The sequence below is a fragment of the Syngnathus typhle genome, linkage group LG2 (assembly GCF_033458585.1).
Source record: "Syngnathus typhle isolate RoL2023-S1 ecotype Sweden linkage group LG2, RoL_Styp_1.0, whole genome shotgun sequence".
Taxonomy (NCBI): domain Eukaryota; kingdom Metazoa; phylum Chordata; class Actinopteri; order Syngnathiformes; family Syngnathidae; genus Syngnathus; species Syngnathus typhle.
The window spans coordinates 23,645,454-23,665,542 of record NC_083739.1 but is presented as its reverse complement, the minus strand read 5'-3'; the positions used below and the strand labels follow the sequence as shown (position 1 = coordinate 23,665,542).

At 45.1% G+C, this 20,089-nt stretch overlaps 1 protein-coding gene and 1 non-coding gene across 2 annotated transcripts in view; one reads left to right on the top strand and one right to left on the bottom strand.

The window, feature by feature from the left end:
• Positions 1–18,930, top strand: part of fignl2 (fidgetin like 2) — a 51,985-nt gene extending 33,055 nt beyond the window's left edge. The window contains exons 4-5 of the mRNA XM_061272708.1: positions 5,464–5,526; positions 18,576–18,930. Of these exons, the coding sequence (XP_061128692.1) occupies positions 5,464–5,526; positions 18,576–18,683 (171 nt within the window). The 3' untranslated portion in view covers positions 18,684–18,930. The remainder of the gene's footprint in view (positions 1–5,463; positions 5,527–18,575) is intronic.
• Positions 17,761–17,832, bottom strand: trnac-gca (transfer RNA cysteine (anticodon GCA)). The gene has a single exon. It is a non-coding gene; the product is annotated as a tRNA-Cys (tRNA).
• Positions 18,931–20,089: the final 1,159 nt, after the last annotated feature.

The window sequence follows — 20,089 nt, the reverse complement described above, 5'->3', positions numbered from 1 at the left end:
ATCATTAAACCGTTACTTAAGCGACCAAATCTTGACCCGGACTGTCTCAGTAATTATAGCCCAGTTTCAAACCTCCCATTCATAGCAAAACTTCTTGAAAAAGTAGTAGTGCAGCAGCTTATTGATTACATGGTCGCCAATAATCGATATGACACTTTTCAGTCTGGTTTTAGAGCTAATCATTCCACTGAGACAGCACTTGCTAAAGTGACTAACGATCTCCTCATAGCTATGGATTCAAACATTTCGTCTGTACTGTTACTACTCGATCTTAGTGCTGCCTTCGACACTGTAGACTTCGATATTTTATTAGGGCGTCTTAAAAGTTGTGTTGGTATTTCAGGTTCAGCACTAGGCTGGTTCCATTCCTATCTATCAAACAGGACGCACCGAGTGGTCCATGGTAATGCGTCCTCGGAGCTCTATAATGTTACATGTGGTGTCCCACAGGGATCGGTTCTCGGACCAATTCTTTTTAATATTTATATGATTCCGCTTGGGGACATAATACGTAAATATGATATTAGTTTTCAATGCTATGCGGATGACACCCGATTATATATGCCGTTATCGATGACAGATCCGTGGGATTGTTGTAATCTTGAGAAGTGCCTTGCGGAGATCAAGCAATGGATGTCTCTCAACTTCCTTCGTCTTAACCCAGATAAAACTGAGATGTTGATAATTGGTCCAACTCGTTATCAACACTTATTCAAGGAAACCGCTATAACTATAGATAACCGTACTATCACTCAAAGCGATACTGTAACTAATCTCGGGGTAATATTTGACCAAACTCTCTCCTTTCAAAAGCACATTAAGAATATAACCAGAATTGCATTTTTTCACCTTCGTAATATTGCAAAGATTCGTCCGATCCTCTCGACCGGTGATGCGGAAACTATTATACATGCGTTCGTCACGTCGCGCCTGGACTACTGTAATGTACTATTTTCGGGTCTTCCTAAGTCCCGCATCAAAAGTCTACAGTTAGTACAAAATGCTGCTGCAAGGCTGCTCTCTCGGACAAGAAAATTTGATCACATTACCCCAATACTAGCCAACTTACATTGGCTCCCGGTCCATTTAAGATGTGACTTCAAGGTTCTTCTATTATTCTATAAATCGCTGCATGGCTTAGCGCCTTCATATCTCGTCGACCTAGTTGTTCCTTATGTTCCGTCTCGTAACCTTCGTTCGCAAAACGCTACCCTTTTAGCGACACCGAGGGCCAAGAAAATGTCTGCAGGCTCTAGAGCATTTTCTATTCGGGCTCCAGAGCTTTGGAATGCCCTACCAATGGATATTAGGACTGCTACCTCAGTAGAAACATTTAAGACACGTTTAAAGACACATTTCTATGACATGGCCTTTAACTAACCTGTAGTGGCCGATTCGGCTGGAGTTTGTTTTCTCTCCCTCTCCACCCCCTCCCTCCCCCCTCCCCGGCCGGGGAGGTGGTTAGGTGGCACCCATGCTGACAGCGGCTATCTGGATTCTCGTGGGCCAATTCAGGATGGGGGAACTGCAGCTCAACCTCCTCGAAGACACTGCCAGGACAATTGAGGGCTCCTTCGGCAGCCCTCTGCTATGACATGGACATCCACTTTTTATTTAATTGATTTTCATGTTGTATCATTTGTGCCCTCTCTGCATCCATTTCAACCTGGTGATCCTGAAAGGGGGATCCTTCCATCCGTGGTCCCTTCTCAAGGTTTCTCATTTTCCCCTGGTAGGGGTTTTTAAGTTTTTCCTTGCCCTTTTGGGAGCTTAAGATGAGGGGATGCTTTGAGAATAATTGTCAATTTCTGTCTATGTGAAGCCCTTTGAGACTGCTTGTGATTTAGGGCTATACAAATAAACTTGACTTGACTTGACTTGACTTTAGTTTATCAGCTTTCTAACCAAACAGCCTTTGAAAAAGAGCTTCACAAACGTTTTGAGCAGATAAGTGACAATAAAAGGTTTACTAAACAATGCATGTGCACCAAAATTGGGTCTGCAAATGACTTTAAATCTCCTACCAGTGATGAACAGCTCCTCACATTCACTTTTTCATGGACAAACCCTTATTCAAATTCAGGTGTTGAGGGCTTATCTTTTTAACTTTCCATGGGGGTCGTCATGTTGGGGTTTTGTAAAGTACGTGCATTTTTTCGATAGATAGATCCGTGAGAAAAAACTGGAGTTTGGAAGCAGATTGAGGTCTCCAAAAGGCCATTCATTAATCAGAATGATATTAATGAACTTTAGAAACACAATGCTTTTAACCAGTAATCTCAAAAGCTCTGCAGGAAAAAAAGTATCCCTGAAGGATACCTTTCACCGGTATTTTATTAAAATGACTGATGACACTTAAATTTGTGACATTAACCCATCAGTCTGTAACTCACAAGGGTAGGAAACAAAAAGCAAACATTCAGATGGACTTTGGGATGATTATGAGTGTTGTCCTGCAGGAACATTTCCAGTCCTACTTAATTTGTCCCAAATATATTTTTAAAAGACAATTTTCACTTTTTAAATAACGATTGGCATATTTGTTAAAGCTGTCAGAATAATCCGACAGCACTGTGAGAGAAAATTAGCCCTCTTTGCGTGCATTTCATACCTTTAATGCATTTTAAATAAATCACCATGCCTGATCAATCAGAGACAAAATGCATGACTCGCAGGCGCACTCATAGTGAGCAAAACCAAGCAGCCTCAAACTGAACTATTGAGGCTTCAAGTACTTTGTTGAAACTACAATGGAATAACTATTACTGAAAGATAAAATAAAAGCCCGTTCCTTAATTGCCAACAAATGGGCATAAGACATGGAAATACCGTTTTTTTCCGTGTATAGTGCGCAAAATTTAACTAATTTATTGTCCTAAAACCTGGGGTGCGCATTATACATGGGTACAAATTTTTTTTTAATTTTTTTTATTTTTCTATTTTTTTATTTTATTTTATTTTTTTTTAAGTCCCAATGATCATCACACACGCAGGGAGGCAATGGGTCCCATTTTTATAGTCTTTGGTATGGTCTTAACTAGGCTGGATGTAATTGTTTTTGTTGGCGTTGATTTCTCCGACTGCCCGTAAACGCACCACCGCGCTCCGTGCGCGCACAGGACAGCAAACGAGGAGGTGATCGAGCAAGCGTCTGATACGAGAGCATTGCGGTCGCATGGAGCGTGTTTGAAGTGAACAGCAGAGAAGAAAGGAACAAGGCAAAGTGTTGTGAAATAAAATGCACAGAACGGATGCGCAAGACACGTCAGCTATATAAAGAGCGAGAGTTGTTTTCTTCCTATTAGTTTCAATTCACAGTTTAATTAGCAGTTTCAATCAGCAAATAACAAAATGCGTATTACAGGTAATATTTTATTTCACAACACTTTGCCTTGTTCCTTTGGTCTCTGCTGTTCATCCTAAAACACAAAGGCGCTCTTTAAGCAATGCGACAGTGAGCGCCCGGCGCGCTGCGGTTGCGCGACCGCACCAAATTAAGCTCCCTGCGCAGTGCGCTCTGAGGTCCACTTAAATTTTAGAAAGTACATCAAATTTCAGCGACGGCTCTGTCACAACAATCGACCAGCGCGGTGCAGTTGGGCGGTCGGCGGCGCGCTACGGTTGAGCGTTCTCTCTCGCGCTTTCTCTCTCGCTCTCTCTCGCTCTCGCGCACACACGCACACGCGCACACACGCAAACCCAATATCATACGGAGGCCGCCATTACAGATGCGCAGAACGGATGCGCAAGACACGTCAGCTATATAAAGAGCGAGAGTTCAGTTCTCTTACCTAAATCCGTATTACAGGTAATATTTTATTTCACAACACTTTGCCTTGTTCCTTTCTTCTCTGCTGTTCACTTCAAACACGCTCCATGCGACCGCAATGCTCTCGTATCAGACGCTTGCTCGATCACCTGCTCGTTTGCTGTCCCGTGCGCGCACGGAGCGCGGTGGTGCGTTTATGGGCAGTCGGAGAAATCAACGCCAACAAAAACAATTACATCCAGCCTAGTTAAGACCATACCAAAGACTATAAAAATGGGACCCATTGCCTCCCTGCGTGTGTGACGATCATTGGGACTTAAAAAAAAAAAAAAAAAAAAATTAAAAGAAAATTCATAAAAATTGGGTGCGTATTATACATGGGTGCAGGCTTTTTTCCAGCATCAGCATGCCATTTTTAGGGTGCGTATTATACATGGGGGCGCACTATACACGGAAAAAAACGGTAAAACCAGTGCGAAGGGCCTGTGGCAGCTGACATTCAGAAGCAAGGTGGAACTAGCAACATTTCTGCTGCACAGGTAACATTTGGCACCTCTTTTTCTTTTTTAATTGATATAGTACATTCTAGCAGCAGTGCCTCCCCACGGATGGAGGGCCTTTCAATATCAGAATATCCGAGACTGGTGTGTGTGTGGGGCGGTTCGGTGACGCACTGGCTAGCACGTCCGCCTCACAGTAAGGAGGGTGCTGTCATGTCTCGTCGCCAGTTTTGCTATGTGTCTAGGTTCCCATAGTTTCTGTTCGCGTCGCCCCTCCCCTCCTGTGTGCCCATGATTAGTGTGATCATTCTCACCTGCCTCTTGTTACCTGTCGCGTATTTAAGTCTTGTCTGTGTATCACTCCCTGTCGGATCATTGCATGTGTTACTGTCATGATGTCTGTTTGGTTCTTGTTCCTGTCTTTGGTAATGTCACCCTGTCTTTTTGTTCCACGTCTTTTACGGGCAGTCTTGTTGGTTTTGTTAGTAAGTCATGTCAGTTTGCCGAGTCTTTTGGGTTTGTGTCAATAAACCCTGGTCCAAGCTGCACTTGGTCGCCCTGCTCCATTTCCACACTCCGAATCGTGACAGGTGCGGGTTCGATTCCACCCTGGTCCTCCCTGTGTGGAGTTTGCATGTTCTCCCCGTGTCCGCGTGGGTTTTCTCCGGGCCCTCCGGTTTCCTCCCACAGCCCCAAAATCATGCTTGGTAGGCTGATTGACCGCTCCAGATTGCCCCTAGGTGTGAGTGAGTGTGCGGATGGTTGTTCGTCTCTGTGTGCCCTGCGATTGGCTGGCAACCAGTTCAGGGTGTCCCCCGCCTACTGCCCGATGGCAGCTGGGATAGGCTCCGGCAAGCCCGCGACCCCTGTGGGGATAAAGCGATACAGAAAATGGATGGATGGATGGTGTGTGTGTCTGTGCGTGTGTGTGTGTGCGTGCACGCGTGTGTGTGTGTGCGTGCGTGCGTGTGCGTGCGTGCGCACGCGTGCATGCATCTCTTGAAATGACAAGACACGTGAAAATCGTGAATATATTTGTGGATCTGAAAAACACATGAGAATCCCTAATAGCCTATTTGTGGATTGGAAAAACGTGAAAATCACAAATATAATGTGGCTCTGAAAACGTGAAAATTGCGTATGTATGTATTTGTGTGAATAATTCTGACACAGATCTCTCTCCATATGCATTAGCTGCAGGAGCCATGCAAAAGAAGAACCGGCTTGGAAAATGGAGCGACGAAGGTGGCGTATCTGGTGAGTGTATTGATTTCTTTACAGCTGTTAAACTGTCAACCAAGATTGAATTTTTCAGCCCAAGTATTAACACAAGGAACAGATTGATTTGCACCAGATTGACTAGCAATGTTCAGACATTTTTTGCAATTGTCGGAAAAGCCCCTCCAATTTTCTGCTTGAAGCAACCCACGTAAAGTTGCACACAAGACCAGGTCTGAACCTTGCAGATTAGCACTAAATCTATCAAATAAACACAGTACAATGAGGATAAACTATGTATTTGCAGACGTGGGTCATCATTGGCCTGGCAAACCGTTTGTCATCAGTCTGTCATTATTCATAATGTAATCCATCCTAGTTACTTTAAAAGTTCTTCTGCCATTGCTTCTGTCACCGTTCCATCCCTCAGTTCATCATTAGTCTATCAAAAAAGTATATGTCATGGTCTATTAGATGAGAAACCCAGTTTACCTAAAATGGTGGAGTGCATAGTATATCAGAATATCTGCGTACACCATATGGCACGATAAAAGTGTCACGTTGCCATATTTCACATTTGGTCTGAACGTAGTGTATTAAAGGTGTTTCACATGCGAGACAAAGGAGCATGTTACTATTTCTGTCATTTTATCTATCAATTCATCTGTATTTGACTGGGTTAAGGGCAATTACACTAGTGTTGGCTCGTGAGTGAACGATCCGTTCAAAAAGAACGAATCCTTTCAGTGAACAAGAGTGAACTAAAGTGATTCGTTCTTTTTTCCTTTCATATATAACTTCAACCAGTAGGTGTCAGTAGTGCCCATTGAAGCTGTTGCTACCTCGCCGTAAAACAAAACGAAGAAGAAAATGATGTAGCTTCCCGTTCACGAACGAGTCGTGAATTGCATTGCCCGTTCACCAACAAACGAATCTGTGAGTAAACAAATTACTCACTGTGTGAATCACTCACTGCGTGAATCACTCACTGAATGAATCACTCACTGAATGATTCGCATTTCCAGTTCACCGCGAGAACGGATCAGTGAGGGAACGAATCCTGGCTTTCCCGTTCGCGAACGAGTCAATGAGTGAAATGCCTTCTTGCGCATCAACGGATCAGTCAGTGAATATGTCCGCCTCACAGTACGGAGGGTGCAGGTTCGATTCCACCTCCGGCCCTACCTGTGTGGAGTTTGCATGTTCTCCCCGGGCCCGCGTGGGTTTTCTCCGGGCACTCCGGTTTCCTCCCACATCCCAAAAACATGCTTGGTAGGCCGATTGAACACTCCAAATTGTCCCTAGGTGTGAGTGCGAGTGCGAATGGTTGTTTGTCTCTGTGTGCCCTGCGATTGGCTGGCAACCGGTTCAGGGTGTCCCCCGCCTACTGCCCGATGACAGCTGGGATAGGCTCCAGCACGCCCGCGACCTCAGTGGGGACTAAGGGGTACAGAAGATGGATGGATGGATGGATGGATGGATGGTGTATGCATATATATGCCTAAATGTTGTTATCCAATATATTGACTGCAGTTCCACATTAGATTGCTGGTTTGAAATGTACGTATTATTATTATTATTATTATTATTATTATTATTATTATTATTATTATTATTATTATTATTAACATTTATGTTATAACTTGTCTGGTGTTTTATTCCTTGTTTTTATATTCGCCATTCAAAACATAAAAATCAGACATTTGGTTAACTGCTTTACATGACAATATGTAGTATGTCTTTTACGTTGTTATGAGTTGGTGTCCCCAAAATTAACAAATGTCGGCATAACGTTTTTTTTTTCCAACCTTTTATTCAAACACAAACATAAACACATTCGGTATAATAACACCATCAACTACAAGCCAACAAATACAAAATTAAAATATCAATGTTGGCATAACGTGTGTCGGCTGGCAATAGCATAGCAGCAATGCTGTCTGTCACTCACTCACTCACTCACTCACTCACTCACTCACTCACTCACTCACTCACTCACTCGTGAAGACCAATCAGGAGCGCCAGCGAGCGTTCGATGGAGGAGGGACTTTACGAGTCAGTGACGTAACTTCCCGTTCATGAACGAGTCGTGAATTTATTATTATTATTATTTATATAACCACAATCTCTCGGGACCTGAAATGGACCGGCCACTTAGACTCTGTCCGGAAGAAGGCCCAGCAGAGGCTGTACTTCCTGAGACAGCTTAAAAAGTTCAACCTGCCACGCGAGCTGCTGAAGATCTTCTACACTGCCATCATCCAGTCTGTCCTCTGCACCTCCATCACTGTCTGGTTTGGATCGGCCTCCAAACAAGACAAGCACAGACTGCAACGGACAATCAGGACTGCAGAAAAGATAATTGGAATCAACTTCCCATCTATCCAAGACTTGTACCTGTCCAGGACCAGGAAACGTGCAAGGAACATCTCTAGAGACCCTTCTCACCCAGGTTGCAGTCTGTTTGAACTACTCCCCTCCGGACGGCGTTATAGAGCTCTGTACACCAAAACCAGCAGACACAGAGACAGCTTCTTCCCCCAGGCTATTGCTCTGATGAACTCACACCACTCTTAGAGTCTCAGAGTCATTACTGTGCAATAACATCCTGCTCTCCACACCTTTTTTGAATTGTCTACCGCAAGCTGGATGAGCTGTTTTACGTTGTTATATGAGTTGGTGTCCCCAAAATTAACAAATGTCGGCATAACGGTATTTTTTTCAACCTTTTATCAGAACACAAACACATTCGATATATAATAACACCATCAACTACAAGCCAACAAAAACAAAATTAAAACATCAATGTCGGCATAAAGTGTGTCGGCTTGCAATGGCATCGCGGCAATGCTGTCTGTCACTCACTCGTAAATCTTCGCGAACGACCAATCAGCAGCGCCAGCGAGCGATAGATGGAGGAGGGACTTTACGAGTCAGTGACGTAATTTCCCGTTCATGAACGAGGCAGTGACGCAATTTCCCGTTTACGACCGGGTGAGAGACTGTTGCCAACGGATCACTGTGTACCGTTTTTTTCCATGTATAGTGCGCCCCCATGTATCGTACGCACCCCTAACAATGGCATGCTGATGCTGGAAAAAAGCTTGTACCCATGTATAATACGCACCCAATTTTTATGAATTTTTTTTAATTTTTTTTTTAATTTTTTTTTTTTTTTTTTTTTTTTTTTTTAAGTCCCAAAGATCGTCACACACGCAGGGAGGCAATGGGTCCCATTTTTAAAGTCTTTGGTATGGTCTTAACTAGGCTGGATGTCATTTTTTTGTTGGCGTTGATTTCTCCGACTGCCCCTAAACGCACCACCGCGCTCCGTGCGCACACGGCGGCTCTGTATGGGAGAGACGTTGAAGAGGAATAAAAACACCCTTGGAAACCAAAACTTGCCCCTCGTCGTGACTCGGAGCCGCAACAAATGTTTCGGATTTGTGTAGGGTACATTGTGACAGACGGCAAACTAGCAGGTGATCGAGCGAGCGTCTGATACAAGAGCATTGCGGTCGTATGGAGCGTGTTTGAAATGAACAGCAGAGACGAAAGGAACAAGGCAAAGTGTTGTGAAATAAAATATTACCTGTAATACGCATTTTGTTATTTGCTGATTGAAACTGCTAATTAAACTGTGAATTGAAACTAATAGGTGGAGAACTGAACTCTCGCTCTTTATATAGCTGACGTGTCTTGCGCAACCGTTCTGCGCATCTGTAATGGCGGCCTCCGTATGACGTCCGGTCCGCGATGGAGATTAAAAAACAAACAATATTTGACAATAACACACCATCGAGAATTGCACCATCGCATCAAACGATGTGTCGTCAATTATGAATTTTACTAAGTGTGTTGGGCAGGATGGCTGAATGCGATGCGCGATTGACAACAAACAAGAAGAAAGGTGAGTTTTATTTCGGGGGAGATTTGTCATGTCTCGTCCCCAGTTTTGCTATGTGTCTAGGTTGCCATAGTTTCTGTTCGTGTCACCCCGCTCTTCCTGTGTCACCTCAATCGATGTAACGTGTTTTGTATTTAAGTCCTGTCTGCCCCTCGCTCACCGTTGGATCATTGCATGTGTTACTGTCATTCTGTTCCTGTCTTTGGTAATGTCACCCTGTCTTTTTGTTCCACGACTTTGTCGGTCAGTCCTGTTGTTGGTTTTGTTGTACCATGACTTTATTTAAAAAAAAAAAAAAAAAAAAAAAAAAATTAAAAAAAAAAAAATTTAAAATTTTTTTTCTTTGTACCCATGTATAATACGCACCCCAGATTTTAGGACAATAAATTAGTAAAATATTGCGCACTATACACGGAAAAAAACGGTAAGTGTTGTATTATAGAAAGAAATTTGTTAATTACCCGAGCCAATTATTATATATAATAATTTGGGGGGGGGGGGTGTAGTTGTATTGTTTGATGTGTATGTGTTGTTTTCACTGAATGTAAAAACAAAAAACGCATCAGTGTGTGTGTGTGTGTGTGTGTGTTAGGATTAGGGGGAGATTCATTGAACGATTCGTTTGAACGAATCTTTGGAGTGAACTGATTCTAAAGATTCAGTTCACCTAAAATAACTGGAATGCACATCACTAAATTACACAGGTTAGGGACGATTACACGGATAGACGAAGACCCACCTCTAACCAGATAGTAAAACCTTCATTGAGAAGTACAATCTGTCCGCCCATGGGTATGGTTGTGACTCGCACACAGAGTAGAGTTAGGGTACCAGACTGACTTTCCGAATGTACCCTAATTACTAAACAAAATAAGAGCAAGTGTCACTTCCACAGATGTTGGGGAAAATTTTCATTTCATTTTTGGAATTACAGTTTACCGTAATTTTCCATGTATAATACGCCCCCATGCATAATACGCATCCTAAAAATGGCATGTCGATGCTGGAAAAAAGCCTGTACCCATGTATAATACGCACTCAAATTTTGACTCTTACTTAAGTCCGTAAACGTAAAATTATTTCAGAAAAAATATCATCTTTGGGAACAACCGGATGTTATTCTGCCGGTCAGTATCACTGCGCATGCGCTAGCAAACTCGATAGCGAAGAAATGTTTCGGATTTGTGTAGGGTACATTGTGACAGCAAACGAGCAGGTGATCGAGCAAGCGTCTGATACGAGAGCATTGTATTCGTATGGAGCGTGTTTGAAGTGAACAGCAGAGAAGAAAGGAACAAGGCAAAGTGTTGTGAAATAAAATATTACCTGTAATACGCATTTAAGATTCAAGAGTTTTTAGGTAGAGCACTGAACTCTCGCTCTTTATATAGCTGACGTGTCTTGCGCATCCGTTCTGCGCATCTGTAATGGCGGCCTCCGTATGATATCCAGTTTGCGATGGAGATTAAAAAACAAACAATATTTGACAATAACACACCATCAAGAATTGCACTATCGCATCAAACGATGTGTCGTCAATTATGAATTTTACTGACTAAGTGTGTTGGGCAGGATGGCTGAATGCGATGCGCGATTGACAACAAACAAGAAGAAAGGTGATTTCAAGTTTTATTTCGAGGGAGATTTTCTTCAAAAATTGTTGTACCCATGCATAATGGGCACCCCAGATTTTAGGACAATAAATTAGTTAAATTTCGCGCATTATGCATGGAAATCACGGTAATTTATAATCATTTTAGTAACGTATTTCAGTCATTTTTATTTGCTTTGCTGTCAGGACATTTATTTTGATGAATAATCCTGGTCCTCAAAAGTGTGGTTCATTTGACAAAGTAAATCATCATCCGTTTATGTTTGATTTAATTTAATGGATATTTGTGTTCATTATTTATTTGTGTATTTATTATTGACACTTCTCTCATTTTATTGTCTTGAACATAATGTTGGCCTTTCACGTCACCGCTCCACATTCCCATTAATGTCATGCCAGCGGGTTCGAGTGGGGCTGCTCGTCGTACGACATCAACTTTCTTCGCTCATCCAAGCACCCGTCAGATTTTAATGATGCGCGCGCCGTGCGACTCTTTGTGGCCGGGGTCGTAAAATCGTTTTTCTCCGTCTAAACCTCGTTTACCGTGTGTTTAGTGGGGGTTTATTTTGAAGTCTAAGATAAGAAAACCTGGCACCTTTAAATGAAAATGAACTGCTCTTCAAAACTGTTCATTGGCCCCAGAACGAGCGCGTTCACATACGTTTCACGAAGCAAAAATGCGTTCCGTTCAGTTCCTGTTCATTTAAATATGAACGGGTTTAATTCATTGAACGCGTTCAGGTACAACACTGCCAAGCACTAGTGCTATCTACTTATTCTTATTTATTTATAAATATCTATTTTCTTAAAAATAGGTCTTTGTGATTTCAGACTAATTTGTATGTATGTAAAACTATGACTTTATTATACAGGTAATTATTAATATTTACGAATTTAAATGTCATGTGTTGCTTAATTTTGAGTGGAGCACCCATAAAGCTGACATCATAGCTTTGTCCTAGATACCTGACAACATTCTGAGTTGTGGGTGCAAGCTGTGTTCATAACACCTGTTATGGCGTCCCAGCAGATCAGTACCACTGTGGGCTGTTGATGACAGACTAATTAATTCTCTAATAATGATGCATCGTTGTGTTATGAGCATGGGCTGCCCTTCATCCTATAATGAAGGGTAATGGTCTATATGCAGCTAGTCAAAATTAAGTTTCTGTCTTTTGCTGTCACCAATTCAATTTTTCCACCCATTTGTGTAGAATGTGACTTTGGAGTATGAGTGGATGCATTTTGGACACTTGCATGAAATACATAGATCATCCAATAAGAGAAAAATACTGTTAAAGAGGAGGCTTGACTGCTATCTTTAATTTTACATGTGAGACTTGATTGGTAGTTACATATTAATAAGTTTATCTTGGAAAAATGCATAAAAGTTGAAACATCCACCTCTATATTGACATACCATTTTTTTCCGTGTATAATGCGCCCCCATGTATAATACGCATCCTAAAAATGGCATGCTGATGCTGGAAAAAAGCCTGTACCCATGTATAATACGCACCCAATTTTTATGATTTTTTTTAATTTTTTTTTTTTAAGTCCCAATGATCGTCACACACGCAGGGAGGCAATGGGTCCCATTTTTATAGTCTTTGGTATGGTCTTAACTAGGCTGGATGTAATTTTTTTTGTTGGCGTTGATTTCTCCGACTGCCCATAAACGCATCACCGCGCTCCGTGCGTGCATGTGAAAAAGGCGTGCGGACGTGAAAAAGGCGGCTCTGTATGGGAGAAACGTTGAAGAGAAATAAAAACACCCTTGGAAACCAAAACTTGCCCCTCGTCGTGACTCGGAGCCGCAACAAATGTTTCGGATTTGTGTAGGGTACATTGTGACAGACAGCAAACGAGCAGGTGATCGAGCAAGCCTTGTCTGATACGAGAGCATTGCGGTCCTATGGAGCGTGTTTGAAGTGAACAGCAGAGACGAAAGGAACAAGGCAAAGTGTTGTGAAATAAAATATTACCTGTAATACGCATTTTGTTATTTGCTGATTGAAACTGCTAATTAAACTGTGAATTGAAACTAATAGGAAGAAAACAACTCTCGCTCTTTATATAGCTGACGTGTCTTGCGCATCCGTTCTGCGCATCTGTAATGGCGGCCTCCGTATGACATCCGGTCGGCGATGGAGATTAAAAAACAAACAATATTTGACAATAACACACCATCAAGGATTGCACCATCGCATCAAACGATGTGTCGTCAATTAAGAATTTTACTGACTAAGTGCGTTGGGCAGGATGGCTGAATGCGATGCGCGATTGACAACAAACAAGAAGAAAGGTGATTTCAAGTTTTATTTCGGGGGAGATTTGTCATGTCTCGTCCCCAGTTTTGCTATGTGTCTAGGTTGCCATAGTTTCTGTTCGCGTCGCCCCTCTCTTCCTGTGTCACCTCAATCGATGTAACGTGTTTTGTATTTAAGTCCTGTCTGCCCCTCGCTCACCGTCGGATCATTGCATGTGTTACTGTCATGATTTATGTTCCTGTCTTTGGTAATGTCACCCTGTCTTTTTGTTCCACGACTTTGTCGGTCAGTCCTGTTGTTGGTTTTGTTGTACCATGACTTTCTTTAAAAAATAAATAAATAAATAAATAAAAATTAAAATTTATTTGTACCCATGTATAATGCGCACCCCAGATTTTAGGACAATAAATTAGTTACATTTATTATTTACAATTAGTTGCGCACTATACACGGAAAAGAACGGTATTTTATGATATAGGGCTTGGCAGTATATCATTATTGTATTGAAATTGAGATATAAAACGTTCAGGATGTTAACATGGGAATTAGGATGATATCAGTCACGTGACCATACTACCTTCAGTCCAAGCAACTACTGTACATTCCTCCTTTGCTGTTGATCGACAGGCTAAAGCAACTCATCAGCAATCGTCACAGAAGAAATCCGCTTCCGTGTTAGCAACAGTACTGTTATATAGTATGGTACTCATGTATTGGAACATTAGGTGGCCATATTCATAATTTCACATGCAGTTACCAATAGTGGAGCTTGTTTTAACGATGCGCGAGGACCTCACATTTGTCTGTCCATTTTTTGCTTTTCAATATATTCATACTTTTCTCATAATTATCAACCATGTCCTATTTCTGTTGAAACGTAGTCCTTCAGTGAAAAATATTGTCTGGTGAACCTCAAAACGCGATCCTGGCTAGCATAGTTCATATCGCCCGGAGTCCAGATCCAGTCGTGATAACAGAGTCCTGTTCTCCACGTCGCAATGATGATTTGAAAATGAATTCAGTGAGATAAATATTTCACGGTGGAGCACTGGTTTGCACGTCGCATCACAGTTCAGAGGGGCGGGATTTGATTCCCTCTCCGGCCTTTCTGTGTGGAGTTTGCATGTTCTCCCTATTTTTTCAAGTTCTCCCTGTGCCTCCTTTGTTTTCCTCTGGTTATTCCAGTTTCCTCCCACATTCAAAAAACAAGCATGGTGGGCCAATTGACCACTTTAAATTATCCGTAAGTGCTGATTGAATGTGTCAATAATTAAATGGAGTGGAGTGTGTCAATTGAGTGTGGCAATGGTTGAATGGTTGTTTGTCTATATGTGCCCTGTGATTGGCTAGCAACCAGTTCAGGGTGGCCTGTGGGAGGGGCCAAAGGGGTCGGGTGCATTGCAAGCTGGGCGTCGGCCAAAAGCAGGGATCTTGGCGGTCTGATCCCCGGCTGCAGAAGCTGGCTCTTGGGACATGGAATGTCACCTCTCTGGCTGGAAAGGAGCCCGAGCTGGTGTGCGAGGCAGAAAAGTTCTGACTAGATATAGTCGGACTTGCCTCCACGCACAGTTTGGGTTCCGGTACAAGCCCTCTCGAGAGGGGCTGGACTCTCTTCCACTCTGGAGTTGCCCACGGTGAGAGGCGTCGAGCAGGTGTGGGTATACTTATTGCCCCTCGGCTGGGCGCCTGCACATTGGGGTTCACCCCGGTGAACGAGAGGGTAGCCTCCCTCCGTCTTCGGGTGGGGGGACGGGTCCTGACTGTTGTTTGTGTCTATGCACCAAACCGCAGTTCAGAGTACCCACCCTTTTTGGAGTCCCTGGAGGAGGTGCTGGAGAGCGCTCCTTCTGGGGACTCCATCGTTCTACTGGGTGACTTTGACATTGAGTCCGAGTGGACCTTGTTCCGCGCCTCCATTGTTGAGGCGGCCGACCGGAGCTGTGGCCGTAAGGTCATTGGTGCCTGTCGTGGCGGCAATCCCCGAACCCGCTAGTGCAGGGGTGTCAAACTCCTTTCCTCGGGGGCCGGATCCCTACATGTTTTCCAAGTTTCCCTTGTTAAACACACCTGATTCAAATGTCCAGTTCGTCCTCACTTTCAGCAGGAGCCTGATTAATTGAATCAGGTGTGTTTAACAAGGGAAACTTGGAAAACATGTAGGGATTCGGCCCCCGAGCACTGGATCCTGACACCCCTGCGCTGGTGGACACCGGCGGTAAGGGATGCCGTCAAGCTGAAGAAGGAGTCCTATCAGGCCGTTTTGGCCTGCGGAACTCCCAAGGCAGCTGACAGGTACCGGATGGCCAAGCCGAACGCGGCTTCGCCGGTTGCCGAGGCAAAAACCCGGGCGTGGGAAGAGTTTGGCGAGGCCATGGAGAATGAATTCCGGATGGCTTCAAGGAAATTCTGGTCCACCATCCGGCGTCTCAGGAGGGGGAAGCAGTGCAACGTCAACACTGTTTACAGTGGAGATGGCGTGCTGCTGACCTTGACTCGTCGTGTGTCGGTGGGGAGAATACTTCGAAGACCTCCTCAATTCCACCGACACGCCTTCCATTGTGGAGGCAGGGCCTGGGGACTCTGAGGCGGACTCTCCAATCTCGGGGGTTGAAGTCACTGAGGTAGTTATAAAACTCCCCGGTGGCAAGGCCCCGGGGGTGGATGAGATCCGCCCGGATTGCTTAAGGGCTCTGGATGTTGTGGGGCTGTCATGGCTGACACGTCTCTACAGCATCGCGTGGACATCGGGGACAGTGCCTCTGGATTGGCAGACTGGGGCGGTGGTTCCCCTCTTTAAGAAGGGGGACCGGAGGTTGTGTTCCAATTACAGGGAAATTACACTCCTCAGCCTCCCTGGTAAGGTCTATTCAGGGGTGCCGGAGAGGAGGGTCCGTCGGGAGGTCGAACCTCGAATTCAGGAGGAACAGTGTGGCTTTCGTCCTGGCCGTGGAACAGTGGACCAGCTCTTCACCCTCAGCAGGATCCTCGAGGGTCCATGGAAGTTCGCCCAACCAGTCCACATGTGTTTTGTGGACTTGGAGAAGGCGTTCGACCGTGTCCCTCGGGAGGTCCTGTGGGGGGGTGCTTTGGGAGTACGGGGTACCGAGCCAACTGATAAGGGCGGTTCGGTCCCTGTATCACCAATGCCAGAGTTTGGTCCGCATTTCCGGCAGTAAGTCGGATTCGTTCCCAGTGAGGGTTGGACTCTGCTAAGGCTGCCTTTTGTCACCGATTCTGTTTATAATTTTTATGGACAGATTTTCTAGGCGCAGCCGAGGCGTTGAGGGTGTCCGGTTTGGGGACCTCAGCATCGCGTCTCTGCTTTTTGCAGACGACGTGGTGCTGTTGGCTTCTTCAGGCCGTGATCTCCAGCTCTCACTGGAGCGGTTCGCAGCCGAGTGTGAAGCGGTTGGGATGAGGGTCAGCGCCTCCAAATCCGAGTCCATGGTCCTCGATTGGAAAAGGGTGGAATGCCCTCTCCGGATCGGGGATGAGATCCTGCCCCAAGTGGAGGGTCTTGTTCACGAGTGAGGGGAGGATGGAGCGCGAGATCGACAGGCGGATCGGTGCAGCGTCGGCAGTAATGCGGACTCTGTACCGGTCCGTCGTGGTAAAGAGAGAGCTGAGCCAAAAGGCAAAGCTCTCAATTTACCGGTCGATTTACGCTCCTACCCTCACCTATGGTCTTGAGATTTGGGTCGTGACCGAAAGAACGAGATCCCGGATACAAGCGGCCGAAATAAGTTTTCTCCGCAGGATGTCCGGGCTCTCCCTTAGAGATAGGGTGAGAGGTTCGGTCATCCGGGAGAGACTCGGAGTAGAGCCGCTACTCCTCCACGTTGAGAGGAGCCAGATGAGGTGGCTCGGGCATCTCATCAGGATGCCTCCTGGACGCCTCCCTGGGGAGTTGTTCCGGGCATGTCCCACCGGTAGGAGACCCCGGGGACGACCCAGGACGCGCTGGAGACACTATGTCTCTCAGCTGGCCTGGGAACACCTTGGGATCCCCCGGGATGAGCTAGATGACGTGGCTGGGGAGAGGGAAGTCTGGGAGTCCCTCCTGAAGCTGCTGCCCCCGTGACCCGACCCCGGATAAGCGGAAGAAGATGGATGGATGGATTTCCTGACAAATAAAAAAGTGACATAGAATGCTCTACCAGCTCTACCTGTCGAACAATTTATTTCCTGACACATAAAAAAGTGACATAGAACCAGACACCGGGTACCTCTAGCTCTGCTATAAAAGAAAGCTCCCTGAGGGTATCAAAGGATCTGGGTATACAAATGGCCAGCAAGGAGACACCCAGATTTGAACTGGGGAGCTCTTGACCTGCAGTCAATTGCACTATCACTGAACTATACCCCCTGTCATTGTACAGTTTATTTCCTGACAAAAAAGCAACTTCAAACCAGACCAGGTACCTCTGGCTCTGCTGTAAATGAAGACCCACCTGAGCTGGAACAGGGTCTACATATTGCCAGAAAGGGGGCACCCAGATTTGAACTGGGGACCTCTTGATCTGCAGTCAAATGCTCTACCACAGAGCTATACTTCCTGTCTTTGTGCTGTTGATTTACTGACAAATTAAAAAGTGACTTAGAATGGTCTACCAGCTATACCCCTTGTCTTTGTACAATTTATTTCCTGACACATAAAAAAGTGACATATACCCAGACACCAGGTACCTCGAGCTCTGCTATAAAAGAAATCTCCCTGAAGAAATCAAAGGTTCTGGGTCTACAAACAGCCAGCAAGGGGGTATCCAGACTTGAACTGGGCACCGCTTGACCTGTAGTCAACTGCCCTACTACTGAGCTATACCCCCTTGATTTCCTGACAAATGAAAATGTGACTTACAACTAGACCAGGTACCTGTGCCTGCTGTAAAATAAGTCCCCCCTGAGGCGGAAAAGGACTTGGGTCTACATATAGCCAGAAAGGGGGAACCCAGATTTGAACTGGGGACCTCTAGATCTTTAGTCAAATGCTGTATTACTAAGCTATACCCTCTGACTTTGTGCAAGTGAGTTAATGACAACTGAATCAATAACTAAGAACCAGAGCTATAAGTGGGCACCTGAATTGGGGACTTCTTGATCTGCAGCATCTGCAATGCTCTACCACTGAGCTATACTCCGTGGCTTTGTACATCTGTCTTTTTTTCTGTGGTTTTGTGTCTGCCTTTGTTCCTATATGCACTTTCATTCTCTCTCCCTTTGTGTCTGCGTGTGGGTACATGTGTGTGCCTGCCCCTGTTCACACCTCCATTGTCGTTATCACCTATTCTCTCTCTTTCAGAAGCCGCGCCCGCACTTCAGACCCGCGAGGAGAAGGTGTGTCAGATGTTCCAGGGACAAAAGGGCAGGAAGGCACCAGACCCAGACAGCGTGTCCCCCTCCTGCCTGAAATTCTGTGCTGAACAGCTGGCACCCACCTTTGCATGGATCTTCAACCGTTCCCTGGAGCTGTATGAGGTGCCCTCATGCTTCAAAAGCTCCACCATCGTACCGGTGGCCAAGTAGCCCGCTATCACAGGTCTGAATGATTACAGACCTGTCGCCCTGACATCTGTGGTCATGAAATATGGTGTGGTCATGTACCTGTTCAACCTGAGCCTGAGCTTGAATAAAGTTCCAGCCCTATGGAAAACCTCCTGCGTGGTCCCCGTACCAAAGGTTCGACACCCCAAGGAGCCTAACCACTTCAGGCCTATTGCTTTGACTTCCCACCTGATGAAGACTATGGAGAGGATCATCCTGGGTCACCTACGACCACTGGTGGACCCCCTGCAGTTTGCTTTTCGGCCGGGTGTTGGGGTGGACGAAGCAATAATTTATTTGCTACACAGATCACTGCTTCACCTGAAGGACAGCGGGAGCACTGGGAGGATCATGTTCTTCGATTTCTCCAGCGCTTTTAATAACATCCAGTCATCACTGCTCAGGATGGAGATGGAGAAGGCAAGTGGACCAACACCTGGCTGCATGTACTACAGGCCACAGTACGTGAGGTTACATCACTGTGAGTCTGACGTGGTGATCTGCAGCACAGGTGTCCCGAAGGTTACGGTGCTCTCTCCTTTCCTTTTCACCCTGTAGTCAAGTCAAGTCCAGTCAAGTTTATTTGTATAGGCCTAAATCACAAGCAGTCTCAAAGGGCTTCACATAGACAAAAATTGACAATTATTCTCAAAGCATCCCCTGATCTTAAGCTCCCAAAAGGGCAAGGAAAAACTAAAAAAAAAACTACCAGTGGAAAATGAGAAGCCTTGAGAAGGGACCACAGATGGAAGGCTCCCCCTTTCAGGATCACCAGGCTGCAATGGATGCAGAGAGGGCACAAATAATACATAATATGAAAATCAATGAAAAAGTGGATGTCCAAGTCAAAGCGAAGAGCTGCCGGAGGTGCCCTTGATTGTCCTGGCAGTGTCTTCGAGGAGGGTAAGCTGCAGTTCCCTCATCCTGAATTAGTCCACGAGAATCTAGATAGCCGCTGTCAGCTTGGGTGCCACCTAACCACCTTCCCAGCCGAGGAGGGGTGGGGGGAGAGGGACCAAAAACAAACTCCAGCCAAATCGGCCACGACAGGTTAATTAAAAGCCATATCATAGAAATGTGTCTTTAAATGTGTCTTAAATGTTTCTAGTGAGGTAGCAGTTCTAATATCCATTGGTAGGTCATTCTAAAGCTCTGGAGCCCGAAAAGAAAATGCTCTAGACTAGGGGTCACCAACCTTTCTTAAACCGAGAGCTACTTCCTGGGTACTGATTAAGGCAAAGGGCTACCAGTTTGACACACACTTCTGGAATA